Source organism: Panthera uncia, chromosome D1 (assembly GCF_023721935.1).
Source record: "Panthera uncia isolate 11264 chromosome D1, Puncia_PCG_1.0, whole genome shotgun sequence".
In the NCBI taxonomy this organism is placed as follows: domain Eukaryota; kingdom Metazoa; phylum Chordata; class Mammalia; order Carnivora; family Felidae; genus Panthera; species Panthera uncia.
In genome coordinates this window covers 23,579,403-23,594,463 of record NC_064808.1, presented here as the reverse complement: position 1 = coordinate 23,594,463, position 15,061 = coordinate 23,579,403, and the positions used below count along the sequence as shown (strand labels likewise).

At 39.1% G+C, this 15,061-nt stretch overlaps 1 protein-coding gene across 8 annotated transcripts in view; it reads left to right on the top strand.

The window, feature by feature from the left end:
• IFTAP (intraflagellar transport associated protein) overlaps nt 1–15,061 on the top strand; it is a 66,121-nt gene that overhangs the window by 16,342 nt on the left and 34,718 nt on the right. For all 8 annotated transcript variants that reach the window (XR_007461450.1, XM_049647932.1, XM_049647912.1 and 5 more), the window contains one exon: nt 969–1,124. Coding sequence is in view for 7 of the 8 variants with exons in the window: in XM_049647932.1 (XP_049503889.1) it covers nt 992–1,124 (133 nt within the window). In the remaining variant the exon portion in view is untranslated. The remainder of the gene's footprint in view (nt 1–968; nt 1,125–15,061) is intronic.

Here is a 15,061-nt window from a genome sequence, read left to right as displayed (position 1 = left end):
CAGAGAGAGAAAGGGAGGGAGAGAATCCCAAGCAGACTCTGAGCTGTCAGCATACAGCCTGACATGGGGCTTGAACTCACTAACCGTGAGATCATGATGACCTGGGCCGAAATCAAGAGTCAGACAAGTGTCTGACTGAACCACTCAGGTGTCCTGAAAGAGAGAGACAGACAGGCAGACAGTGAGAGAGAGAATCTTCAGCAGGCTCCACGCTCAGCATGGGGCATGACGCAGGGCTCAATCCCACGACCCCGGGATCCTGACCTGAGCTGAAATCGAGAGTTGGATACTCAACTGACTGAGCCACCCAGGCACCCCGAGAAACTGAATTCTGAGCTTGGTTTTGAAAAAAAAAAAAATTAAGTGAGATAAAATTGAGAAAGGACAGCATAGGCTTGTTCAAATATTTGGAAGGATGTTATGTATAAGAAGGATTGAAATTGTGCAATATGATCCCCAGGGGCTCAGGGCCCAGTTGGGGAGATGTGCAGGGAGAGAGATTTTGAAGGAGTCTTTGATAGAGCGGTCCAAAGGCTTCTTTGGAATGTTCGGAGTTCCCAGTCCTTGGATGTGTTAAAGCACAGACGAATCAGTTGTTTGGTGGCAACAGTACAGTAGCACGTGGTGGGGGCAGGGGTATCACACAATGGCTAGAGGTGAAGCACAGTGAAGTGCTTAAGGGCATGGGTTCTAGATCTGACTCCTGGAACTGGTCCTACTAACTACTGGCTCTGTGACCTGAGCTAGGATTGTTAGGAAGTTAACATCGAAGGGCTCAGAACTGCACCCGGTACACAGTGAGTGCTAAATAAATAGCTAATGAATATTAGCTGTTATTGTTGTCGTTGGATATACCCTTTGAAGTACCTCTCACCTTGAAAGACTGAATTTCTGCAAATTTCTACAACATTTTCAAGAGAGGCTGGTACCCCAACTCTCTCTAGCTCATGCTTTTCTTTGTCCCATAGATAAAGTGGCCTCGTGAATAGGAATGCCTGCCCGAATATCAGAATTGGAGATCATGGATGAAGATCGATTAACTGAAGAAGTCTTGGATAAGTTTGTTAATTGTCATGAACAAACATATGAAGAATTTCTGAGCACTTTTCCTCATCTTTCAAAAGGTAAAATGGGGAAGTCAACTCTCTAGAGCAGTAGAGATAAAGAATTTTATTATAATTTTATGTCTTTGCTGTTTTTTCAAAAAGACTATTTAATAAGCATTCATTCATTCCTTTCCTTTGATCAGCTAATGCATATCAGGGATTTGAGACTGATGCATGCAAATTCCAACATTTTTCTACAACCAAGAGTTGTATTATGGAGTCAGAGCCATCAAATTTGAGAACTAAAAGGGACCCGAGAAATCATTTCATATAATTCATTTGCTTTTGAAGAGATATAAGCGCAAAGAGTAGAGGTTTTTAAAAGCATGTTTAAAATGTTTAAGAAATATAGCATAATATAGGCTATGGAGTTACACTGTATCCCTTTGGGTCCTGGCATTGCCACTTTCTAGGTATGTGACCTTGGGAGATGTGGTTGAGTAAGGGGGGTGGGTAATAATGGTGCCTTAAAGGTTTACGAAGGTTAATTGAGAGACTCCAAGTAAAACCCTGAGCAGAGTGGCTAACACAAGAAATACTCAATGCTAGGCATTGTTGGTTGTTGTCACTGGGATGTCACTGGGATGCTGTGGTCACTGGAGAATGGAAACACCCCTCCAGACTGGAAGTGATAAACCGAAGCCTAAAGTCCAAGCCCATGTTGTGTGTTTCGTTATGTGTCTTGCTCGCCTCATACAGTGGTGTTGTGTTTTTTCGATTGAGTCAACCTTTAAAAGTTGGGAAATGTTACATAAAAAATCTTTATTTATGGTCTTCTTTGATTAAGAGGGAAGACCTGTTACCTCTGATTTCCCTGATAGCAAGATCAGCTAGAGCTGGGGAGCCCTTGCCCTGTGAGCGCCCCGTTTGTCACACTCTCTGGCATTCGCACGTTGTGAAGAAGTGTGTATGCGTTGCCTGCTTCATTCACCGAAGTGGCTCCTGTAGGCATTTGAGTTTGTAGTCTTTGTTCTGGGTTCTGCCTCAGATGGCCTGCCATTGGCTCGGTCTCAACTTTGGTCCTTTCTGGGTCCCTGATCCACATTTGTGAGACAATTGGTTCTCCCCCTTGCTGCACATCGGACTCACCTGAGGGGTTTTTTAGAGCATGGTGATACCAGGGCCCACTCTAAATCTTAGCTGGGGCCCAGGAATTGGTATTTTGTAAAAATTCCCCTGGTTATTCTAATGCGTACCTGATTGAGAATAGGGAGTTTCATAATCTCCGGGGTGATCACACTTTCAAGATACTTCATGATTTTAAGTCATGATTCATGTGCCCTTAACAAATGTAAAAGAAGGGTATTTATAATGAAGAAAAGGAAAAGTGATTCTAACTGGTTACTTTGTGCAAGATAGTTGGAATATTGATATTTGTTTTGTTTACGCTTGAAAACTGTGGGCGATGTGTTTATTTACACTTAATGGAGAAATTAGGAAATATCTTGTTTACTTTGAGGCTGTGAACGATCTGTTTTGACATGATATGTCGATCAAATTAATCTTGCTTAAGGCCAAATCATCTTTTGGTCTATAAACTTGGGTTTGGGAAGATGTTTGCTTTCTCAGAGCCTAATGATTTAGTTCCATCCTTTCTGTACCTAACAAAGCAGTAGGAATGGTTGGGGTGGGGTGTGGAAACAAGGGCAAAACTAGCAGAATTAATATATTTTGTATGACAATTGCATTTTATGTGTGGTGGTTTGTTTTTTTGGTTTTTTTTTGGAAAGAGTGTGTATGCAAGTGGGGGTGGAGTGGGGTGGGGGGAGAAGGCTGGAGAGAGAGAGAATCTTAAACAGGCTCCGTGCTCAGTGTAGAGCCCAACGAGGGCCTCGATCCCACAACGGTGAGATCATGACCTGAGCCAAAATCAAGAGTCGAATACTTAACTGCCTGAGCCACCCAGGCGCCCCACCAATGGCATTTTGATAATCCAAATTATTTTGGAAGTTGCAAAGCTGACTTTATTTTCATACTCTGGAAAAGTAAGAACTTCTTGCAAGGACCTGAATGTTTTAAAGTGGTTATGATGTTTTTTGTTTTGAGGGTAAGGGGCATATTGTGTTTTCAGATTTCTGTAAGATCATTGCATGCTGAGAAAGAAACTGTTGCAGATGTGGTGACTTCATTCTGAGTTCAGTTTTGTGCCCCAAAATGAGCTGAAATAAATGATGATGCAAGTTACATTAACTGCATCTCCAAGCACTCTTTTTTTTTTTCCCTTTCAAAATATCCCTAGGCACCAGTTCACATTATAAACTAATGACCTGAAAAAATTCCTCTTAAAGCACAAAGAATTGTGAGTGCAAAAATGTGTCTTAAATCAGTAAGCATCCTTCCCTTCCCCGCCCCCGAAACATTTAAGTACCTTCTGAAAAACCAAATAGTACTCAGGGACAGGCCTAGGAGTCCGCAGAATTGATTGAACTGAATGTGGTTAGTTTTGTTTTAAGGAAGAGATGAAAGCTGTTTGTTCAAAGTTTTCCCGTTCTTTCCAGCCCTTCATTTGTCTTGGTGTGCTCGCTTGTTTTGCTGGTGTGTAGAATCTTCTCTCTGTGAAAGTGGTAATCACCACACAGGCTCATGTACATTTCTTGAGTAAGTTTGGTTTCTCAAGTCTATTACAATTTCCTCTGATTGACTGTTCTATTTATTTTTATAATAGTTATATGCCAGAATACTTATAAGATTCATTTTCTTTCTAAGACTGTTAAAAGGGTCAGTAATCCTATTAAAAATATTTCCCTGGAAAAAGATTAAACTATAGCCTGATTGAAAGAAATTCATATCACTGTTTCAGACTGTTGGAAAATCATTGGAAACTGTGAATATTGTAGCAAAAGTCTCACTGCAATACATTGATGTTGATCCTATTTTGCAAGGGTTTTTTTTTGTTTTTTAAAGCAACTCTGTTTTTTTTTTTTTTTTAACTATGGTACATACTTGATAATAAATACAATGTTCTATCAAAATGTTTATAGAGACACATTAATTATGTGTTTCAAACAGACAGTTGTAATTGAATTCTCAATAGTATCATCAGTTCAAGAGAGTAAGACAAAGTTGTGAGATTTGTATTAGAAAATCAGTGTGCAGACTTTGGTTTTATTCATTATTGGTGAGATGTTTATTATATTGTTGATATTATTGAGGGTAAAGATAAGAGGCTAAGTTTCAATCCTTGGCATCTCAATTTCTTTGTGAATGTAATTCTTTTATCCATATAAAGGAAAAAAGCGCCTTTTCCTTCTTGTCTGTCATATTTCTATCATTTGCTTAGGTTAGGAAAACATAGATGTGAAAACTTATATTTGATTTTCTGCTAATGCATTTATTCATTTATTCATTCATTAATTCTGTACCTCCTAATGGTCTAGGTATTGTTTTAGGTGCTAAGGATCCCAAAATAAATTAAGATATACTTTGTGTTTTCAAGCATACATAGTCCAGGATGAGAGGTACATAAGTAAACAAAAAAATTACACTATTGTATGATAAATACCATAATAGAGAAAAGCAGGGAGTTCCGTGAGAGCTCACAGGAAGGCCATCCAGCCCCTGCCTGGGTGGGGAGGGCAGTAAAATCTACTCATTGGCGACAATGTCCATGGTGAGCCTGTAGTAACCACTGAACCAGTGGTTCAGTGCAGAAGGTTTTGACAGATAAGAGCCAAATTGAACGATGTTAAAAATGCCTCCATTGTTGGTTGTCCTTTGGATCATATTTCCCTTTGTGTTGGTACTAATATATATATTTTTTAAATAATAGGTTTTTAAGGTAGAGATGTAGCCTCATCTTAGTGAGGGTAAGAGTTGTTTCTAATTTCCTTCCACACCAAGATCAATCACCACACGAGCTGATAGGGGAGGCATTTGCTCCCTTTTTTTTTTTTTAATTTTATTTTTTTAAAATTTACATCCAAATTAGTTAGCATATAGTGCAACAATGATTTCAGGAGTAGATTCCTTAATGCCCCTTACCCATTTAGCCCATCCCCCCTCCCACACCCCCTCCCGTAACCCTCTGTTTGTTCTCTGTATTTATGAGTCTCTTCTGTTTTGTCCCCTTCCCCGTTTTTATATTATTTTTGTTTCCCTTCCCTTATGTTCATCTGTTTTGTCTCTTAAAGTCCTTGTTTGAGTGAAGTCATATGATATTTGTCTTTCTCTGACTGACTAATTTCACTTAGCATAATACCTTCCAGTTCCATCTACATAGTTGCAAATGGCAAGATTTCATTCTTTTTGATTGCTGAGTAATACTCCATTGTATATACACCACATCATCTTTATCCATTCATCCATTGATGGACATTTGGGCTTCTTCCATACTTTGGCTATTGTTGATAGTGCTGCTATAAACATTGGGGTGCATGTACCCCTTTGAAACAGCACACCTGTATCCCTTGGATAAGTGCCTAGTAATGCAGTTGCTGCGTCATAGGGTAGTTCTATTTTTAATTTTTTGAGGAACCTCCATACTGTTTTCCAGAGTGGCTGCACCAGCTTGCATTCCCACCAGCAGTGCAAGAGATCTTTCTCCACATCCTCACCAACATATGTTGTTGCCCAAGTTGTTAATATTAGCCATTCTGACAGGTGTGAGGCGGTATCTCATGGTTTTGATTTGTATTTCCCTGATGATGAGTGATGTTGAGCATTTTTTCATGTGTTGGTTGGCCATCTGGATGTCTTCTTTGGAGAAGTGTCTATTCATGTCTTTTGCCCCTTTCTTCACTGGATTATTTGTTTTTTGGGTGTTGAGTTTGATAAGTTCTTTATAGATTTTGGATACTAACCCTTTATCTGATATGTCATTTGCAAATATCTTCTCCCATTCTGTCGGTTGCCTTTTAGTTTTGCTGCTTGTTTCCTTTGCTGTGCAGAAGATTTTTATTTTGATGAGGTCCCAGTAGTTCATTTTTGCTTTTGTTTCCCTTGCCTCTGGAGACGTGTTGAGTAAGAAGTTGCTGCGGCCAAGATCAGAGAGGTTTTTTGCCTGCTTTCTCCTCGAGGATTTTGATGGCTTCCTGTTTTACTTTTAGGTCTTTCATCCATTTTGAGTTTATTTCTGTGTATGGTGTAAGAAAGTGGTCCAGGTTCATTGTTCTGCATGTCGCTGTCCAGTTTTCCCAGCACCACGTGCTGAAGAGACTGTCTTTATTCCATTGGATATTCTTTCCTGCTTTGTCAAAGATTGATTGGCCATATGTTTGTGGGTCCATTTCTGGGTTCTCTATTCTGTTCCATTGATCTGAGCGTCTGTTTTTGTGCACTCCCATTTTTTAAAGTGTTAGTTACTACTCATATTGCGGTCACACAGAAATTATATATGTAGGAAGCCAGCGACTTAGAAATTGACATTCAGTCTTTTCAACTCCATTTTGTTACATATGGTAGTAACTTTGGTGGGGGGAGGGTTATAGTGGTTACATCCAGTTCTCAAACTCTCTCTATCATACATATACCCCGTCATTGTTCTGGTTTTGTTCTTTAGGCTGCATGATTAGTTTTCATTAAAGTTATGTACTTTACCAACTGTTTAACTTAAAATAGTTTGGAAGTTGAAATGAATACACTGTGATTTTATTAAAACAATTTTTTTAACATTATTTTTTGAGAGACAGAGACAGAGCGTGAGTGGGGGAGGGGCAGAGAGAGAGGGAGTCAAAGAATCTGAAGCAGGCTCCAGACTCTGAGCTGTCAGCACAGACCCTGATGTGGGGCTCGAACTCATGAACCGCAAGATCATGACCTTAGTCGAAGTTGGACACTTAACTGACTAGCCACCCAGGCACCCCTATACTGTGATTTTATGATTAACTCTTAAATAAGTCTTTGGTTTTCATTCTCTCCTTTCAATCTTAAAACACATAGGATCCAGTTCCCAAGTGATTTTACCAGTTTTTAGGATTACCACATAACAGCTTTCTATTCACTGCTATATTTATCTACTTTAGCTTGTTTTCTTATGTCTAGATCAAAGATTTTATTTCTGATTTTGATGTGTAATTTAGTTTCTGGTTTTCCTTATGCTACTCTCATTTTACTAATAATACTTTGTGCTTTCAGCATTTTATTATTCTTTCAATATATCTTTGAAAAAACGCCCATCAACTCAACCGCCCTTCTCCCTTCATACTTGTTAATATTTGAATTAAATTCCCCCCGAGGTAGAACATTCAGTACAAATGGCCATGCATGTGGCTTTATAAGCTGGTGGTGTTCTGGCCTTTGTTCCAAACTCTTAAGAGTTTCAAAACCTCTGAATAGGTTTCAAGTTTTTTTAGATTTTAGTAATCTTATATAATCATAAGAGAGCTTATTCTATATTTTTCACTTTATTCACATTTAGTTCTTTAAGGAGCTGTGCCAGTGCTCTATCACCATTACAAATTTCAGGAATGTACAGTTACCATGATTTGTGATCATTCGGCCTGCAGTGTCCAGCACGAGAGACACAGATGGTGGTTGAACACTTGAAATGTGGCTAGTGCTGCCCACTTGAGTTTTAAATTTCACTTAATTTTAATTAGTTTAAGTTTAAATAAAAATGCTCATATTCAGCTCAGTTATTGGAAAACTTTTAAATATGTTTAGGACAACTTGGGTATGTGAATTAATTTTTTCAAATGTAAATTTTATGAAATATTGAGGAGTCCCCTTCTGTGGTTTCAATTACCTGTGGTCAACCAGGATCTGCAAGAAGATGGTCCTCCTTCTGAATTATCGTCAGAAGGTCATAGTAGCCTAATACTACATCATAGTGCCTGCCTCATTCACATCATTTCATCTTATCAGATAGGCATTTTATTGTCTCATCATCACAAGAAGAAGTGAATATGTTACAGTAAGATATTTTAAAGAGAGAGTGACCGACCATTCACACTAACTTTTATTATAGTTATTGTTGTAATTATTCTACTTTATTATTGTTGTTGTTAATCTCTTACTGTACCTAATTTATAAATCAAAGTTTACCATAGGTATGTATGTACTGGAAAAAACAGTTTATATAGGGTTTGGTGCTGATTGGGGTTTCAGGCATCCATTGGGGGTCTTGGAACAAATTCTTCATGGAAAAGCGGGGAACTACTATAAACACAGATCAAGTATTTCTGATGAAAAATTTTCACCTGGGGGCACCTGGGTGACTCAGTCGGTTGAGTGTTCGACTTTGGCTCAGGTCATGATCTCTTGGTTTGTGAGTTCGAGGCCCACATCGGGCTCTGTGCTGACAGGTTAGAGCCTGGAGCCTGCTTCAGATTCTGTGTCTCCCTTCCTCTCTGCCCCTCCCCTGCTCATGCTCTGTCTGTCTCTGTCTCTCAAAACTAAATAAACATTGAAAAATTTTTTAAAAAGTTAAAAAAATTTTTCTTCATCTGAATTGAGATAAGCTATAAATGCAAAATATGCAAGGTTTTTGAAGAATTTGTATAAAAATAGAATATAAAATATCTCAGTAATATTTTCATTTTAACTGCATTTAAAATGACAATATTTTAGAAAATTGACTTAAATAAGATATGTTATTAAAATTAAATTCACTTTCTAAAACTTTAAAAAATGTGGTTGCTTGAAAATTTAAAACCACGTATGTGGCTTACATTATATTTCTACTGAGCATCACTGCTCTAGATCAGTAGTTCTCAAACTTGGCTAAATATCAGAAAAACTTTTATAATGTCAAACTTGTATAAGCATAAAGATTTCCAGGACCACCTGGGTCACTCAGTCAGTTAAGTATCCGACTCTTCATTTTGGCTCAGGTCATGATCTCACAAATCAAGCCCCACGTCGGGCTCTGTGCTGGCAGCCCAGAGCCTGCTTGGGATTCTCTCCATCTCTCTCTGCCCCTACTCCACTCACACACTCTCTCTCACAAAATAAATAAATAAATAAATAAATAAATAAATAAATAAATAAATAAGCTTTAAAAAAAAAAAGAATAAAGATTTCCAGATGCTTTCTGGGCTTATTAAATTAGAGGCTCTATAGTGAAGGGTCCAGGAATTTTTACATTCATAACGCTTTTCACTAATTCAGCTGTACCACTAGTTTTGAGAACCTCTGGTTTAGACTACAATTCTGATAATGCAGTCCCTTAAAAGGCAGGACTATCTAAATACCTTTTTTAAGGTATTTAGATTTTTTAAACAATACTTATTTAAGTAATCTTTATAGCCAACGTGGGACTCAAACTCACGATCCCAAGATCTAGAGTCACATGCTCTTATGACTGAGCCAGCCAGGCATCCCCTTGTTTCTGTTTAAACTATAATGTTAGAAGAGACATTCCAGTGCTCTTAATTTTAGCTTAATTCACTGATGTATTCACTAAGCATTTGTCTTGAGTAACTTTAATTGTGACAATGATGCAAAGAAGAGCCATTACTTACCCTTTTTATAGCTCAGAGAACTGAAAGCCATTGTAAATTAACACCTTGCCTGAGGACCAGTCAGGGGTTCAGACTCCAGCCATCTGACCCTCCTCTGTATCACTATACTCCCACAGAAACATCTGGGAAGGTGAGATTGTAGGAAAACTAGTCTAATATTATTATTGATAAGCAGCTAGCATTTAGTAGGCACTAGATATTGTGCTAAGCACTTTACCTGGGTCATCTCATTTCTTACAATAGCCTAGTGAATTTTTTCTTATGTTTTGATTTTTACGATTGCCAACTTTTAAACAGGTGAGGACATGAAGACTTAAGGTTAATAAACACCTTATTATTGTGGACTGAACTGTGTCCCGCCAAAATTTATACAATGAAAACTGAACCACCAACGTGAGTGTATTTAGAGATAGGGTCTATAACGAGGAGATTGAGGCTAAGGGTGGAGTCCTAACCCAATATGATGTGGTCCTTAGGAGAGAGACACCTCAGGGATGTGCACACACAGAGAAAGGCCCCAGGAGGACTCAGCAAGAAGGTGGCCTTCTGCAAGCCAAGGAGATAGGCTCAGGAGAAACCGAACCTTGCTAACACCTTGATCTTGGACTTCTAGTCTCCTGAATTGTGAGAAAATATATTTGCGTTAAGCCACCCAGTCTGTGATATTTTGTTATGGCATCCCTAACAGACTTTCCAAGGTTATGTAGCTAGTTATTGGTGGAATTAGATTATGGACCGAGTCAGTGTAGCTCCAAAGCCCATAATCAACCCACTTTGCTTTTTCTGTCTTCCTCGTAGCATCGGGCAGTTCTTCTCAAGATCTGGGAGTCACTGGCATGCAGATACTGTGGACCACGGGAATAGTTGCACTTCCTCAAAAGATAATTATTTCAATGTTCTTTAGAGTGTAAGCTTCATGAAGGCTGGATTTTGTTCACCGATGTTATTCTAGTGCCTGAAGCAATGCCTGGCAATATAGAATAAATAGATGCTTAATAATATTTGTTGAGGGCCACCTGGGTGGTGGCTCAGTCAGTTATGTGTCTGACTCTTGATCTCAGTTCAGGTCTTGATCTTAGGGTCATGAGTTCAAGCCTTGCCTTGGGCTCTGCACTGGGTGTGAAGCCTACTTGAAAACAAATATTTGTTGAATAGATGAAAAAAAAAAAAAAGAATGTAGAATGCCAAACAGGAGGGCCTCTGAGATCCAAAGAACATCCACATTTAATGGACGGGTACAAGAAGAAGAAGAAGCCCATGAAGAAGACCATGTCAGATGCCCCCTGTTTGGATTCAGTATACTAGCTAACTGGGAGCCATAGTAGAATTCACACACACATAGACACACACACATACACAGGGAGAGAGACAGAAACAGAGACAGAGAGACAGACATTGCAAGCGATTTTGAAAGGCAGAAGCAAAGAAGGAGAGAAACAATTGGAGTCAGGGAGACCAGCAAGGACCCTGAGCAGAAATACTTCTTTGGAGGTACGGAGGAGGGCAGTGGAGGGGGATACGGAAAGCGGGGAAGCCTATAATGAGACCCTGACAGCACCTGGCACAAGGTGAGTGCCAGAGGATTAGGGAGAAGCGTCAAAGATGAGTCACAAGTGTCTTGCCTGGAGAGGCTGAGGCCCACGGAGGCCGAGTGACTGGTTTGAAGGCACACAAGTCTCATTTCAGGAGGCTTTTGTTTCTTTCCTTATTGGGCGTCTGCTCTGTCAAGAGCTTAGAATCTTGGGCTGGGATTTGCTTTACGCTTCTGGACTGATGAGTTCTGAGCTGTCAGTTCAGCCAAAGGAATATCACTACTCATACTTGACAACTTCTAAAAACTGTAATTAAAGAGGAAAGTGGTGACAGCGCGTAAAACAACACGTTTCCAAAGTTGACACATCATTTTGGTCCCCAAAGCTGTTTTGAATTTGAACGCTAGAAACGCATCTTTCAACTTCCATAGGGTTCCAAAGAGTCTCTTCCTAGTCTGAAGAATGAATTTAAAATCTGCGATAGAAAAATACCACAGAGAAAAATAGAGAAAGCAGCTGGCACTCTTACCCACTTCAGAGCAGGAAAGGAATTTCAGCGGAGCATGAAAACAGCTTTCTCTCATGAAAGAAAACACAACAACAAAAAATAATCCCTGCTGTGTAGCCTTTTGCAGTTGTTTCCTGTCGAGTATTAGACAGAGACCGGCGGGCTTAACATTGTTTTGATACCCCTGCAACCCGCAGACAGCGGAGGAAGTTGGAAACGAACCGCCCAGCTTCACGCTTCCAGGTGGCACGTTCGCCACATTTTCTGCGCTGTTGTTATCAGTCACTTAATTCCCTACTGAATATTGAGTGGTGTTTTTAGTTCACAGGCCATTTGCAGTGTCTTTCTGTTTCTCCTTTTTTTCTGTTAGCCACGTGAGAAAAAAAAAGGCAGCTTGGGAGGCGCTTTTGCAAATGGGAGTTTAACAGTGAAGTGCACGATGGAAAACAGCACAGCAAATAGCAGTAAACTTGCCTTGACCTAAGACATAGGCCACTGGGATGTTAACCTCAAGAGGAAGTTGTAGGAAGCATAGTATGAGGACTTGCTAATAAAAGCCACTAGGCAATTAAAAATCCCTGCTAATTAGTCTGGCATCCCCAGAGAGAGAATAAGTAAGCGGTGTTATTTTTGAAGATTTTTATTGATTTTTTTTGTTTGTTTGCTTTTTGGTATTGCTGAAAGAATTTTTTAAAAAAGTTCATGATTTGGGGCGCCTGGGTGGCTCAGTCGGTTAAGCATCCGACTTCACCTCAGGTCACGATCTCGCGGTCCGTGAGTTCGAGCCCCGCGTCAGGCTCTGGGCTGATGGGTCAGAGCCTGGAGCCTGTTTCAGATTCTGTGTCTGCCTCTCTCTCTGCCCCTCCCCCGTTCATGCTCTGTCTCTCTCTGTCCCAAAAAAGAAATAAACGTTAAAAAAAAAAATTAAAAAAAAAAAAAAGTTCATGATTTTATATTGACTTATATTAGTTTTATATCAGTAGTTATATGTATGTGACCTCTTTATCAAAACATAGTACCGAGCGGGGGGGGGCGGTGGTGAGCGGGGCACCCGGGTAGCTCAATCAGTTAAGCGTGGGACTCTTGATCTCAGCTCAGGTCTTGGATCTCAGGGTCATGAGTTCCAGCCCCGCATTGGGGTCCATGCTGGGCATGAACAAAACAAAACAGAAAAACATAGTACCAAGCATCACATAGAACCCTCAAGGAGGAAGAAAGTGTTGAATAAAGGGAACTCATTTGTAGCAGAGCCCCATGGAAGAAACAGCACCAGCAGCATTAACCTATTCTTTCTCTTTGAGGGAACATCTGCAAACTGTAATTAAGCAATTTTCATTTGTTTCTCTATTTCTTTTGTCATCACTAAATCACTACATTTAGGGAGCAAATTGACAAATTAGATAACACAAAATGGCTGGTTCAGTGGTGGAAGGAAATCTCCCCTCCCTCAAATTATGATGCATTTTGAACTGATTAAGCCATTTTGTTTTAGATACATTAGCGTAAATCTTCAGCTGTGGTTGTTACAATTCATTTTCTACACATGAATATTTGGTCCATAGATAATCATTTGTTTTCTGTGTCTGCTATAACTCAGGTGCAATTGGGTAAGGAAAGAAAATGTATTGGAGTATTTACAATGTTTTGAATTATAATCATTAAACTTATTTTTGGCAATGTTGTTAACACATAGTATTTTGTTGCAATAAATTTCTAGTGTGTTTTCTCAGTGAAGTAAGATATTATGAGCATTTAAATTGGGTTTGTGTGTAAATAAAGGATCATTTTCTTTGATTCTCCTTATATGTTTTTAGTGTATATATATTGTATATATTTTGTGTGTGCATATAAATGAGAGAGGTGAATTTTCTTGGGCAAACGGAATCTTGAACTTTTACAAACTAAAGCAGAAAATTGCTGGTGGCCAAATAAACTTTTAAGGTGGTCACGGTCAGCCTTTAAGTGGCTGATTAAAACAATATTAAGTGAGTGCGCAGTTGTCTTGTATGCATTTGTCTTTAACTTGAGACGTTATTTTTACTTATCGTTGTTAAATGTATTATCATACTTGAAGAGAAAGAGTAAATTACTTAACTTGAAACCGAGTTGGTTTTAAGACTGTGTCCTTGGATTCAGTTGAACGGGCCCATATTCAAATGTGAGTGGTTTTCAAATCTGGAATCTTTCAGCTGTAGAACAATAATATTTTCTTTGAAATGGTCAGCTAAACCCAACGGGATACAAACAGGAAACTTTATGGTAACCAAACTCATATCTTCTTTGTATGAAAATCAAACCACAGTCTGTCTAGTTTGAGATTGTTAGTGTCTTTTTTCTCCTCTACTTGGATTGCCTCCAGATGAGATGGATTTACGTGACACCACTTAGCCCAGTGTTCTTGGAGCCCATTGTTTGTTTAGCACAGAGAAGAATCATTGTACCATTTTTGTGAGTTTTCTGGACTTAACCTGCCTTTGCATTAGCTATTACAGCGTACGGGCTGCTGATTAGAAAAAAGGGATTGTGAATCAAGTACCCTATTTCCTGCCTCTTCTCTATAAATTATACTTTGTGTGACTTGCAGCCCGTCATCTAATTTCAGGGTATAAGGCTTAGTCCCCAATTAAAGTGTCAATGCAGTTCTTGCACATGTTGAGATCGTTTCAGTATTGACTGTATTCCTGCTATGTTTAGGCATTGAGCTAAAATCTGGGAAAAGAAGATGAATGAGACACAGTCCCTACTCTGATATATCGTTCTTCCTTATTTCTGTGTGCCCTGTGCTCCACACGCTCTAGATGTGTGAAGGCACATTAGCAGTCACAGGCTGCATGGTTAGGGGCTGATTGGTAAGGTAATACTAACTATTCTTTACATAGTGCTGATAAAACACTACCCAGAATATTGCGCTTGGTCTGGGGGACTCAGTTTTAGATTGAATAAACACTCTATCTGAGTTTTAAAAAGAGCAATTAGAATGATTAGAACAGTGGATTCTTCAGAATTTTTCTCCTTTTTTTTCTTTCAAGCTTTTTAAATTTAATTTTATTTTTTATGAAAGATGCCCTGAATTACCCTGAAAAATGAGGGAATGTGAGAGACGTGTATAATTTAAGTGTATTCTTGCATTGCCCTAATGCTGTATGCCAATGAATGGGTCTTGGATTATTACAGATTTGTGCAGAAGATGTTATTCCACCTCATAAAGTTTGAAAACCCTAAAAAGCATTTATTTGTAAAGGAGATGGAAAAAAAATTACTTTCTCTAACTTTCTCCAACCTGTGTGAATAAAAGAGGTTGTTCTTAAGTTGATACATCGTTGTGCAGGTAGGCAGAAGGGCATGATCTCAGGGTGAAGGAAAGTTTTTTCGGTCGATGGGATTTTGTTTTATGAAGAGTTGGGTATACTGCCCTTGTATTTCTTATTTTGTTGTAGGCAGGGCCAGTGTATGGAAAGGATTCTATTCCAGCTTAGGATTCAGAAGACCTGGTCTAGGCATTTATTACTTCTTTGA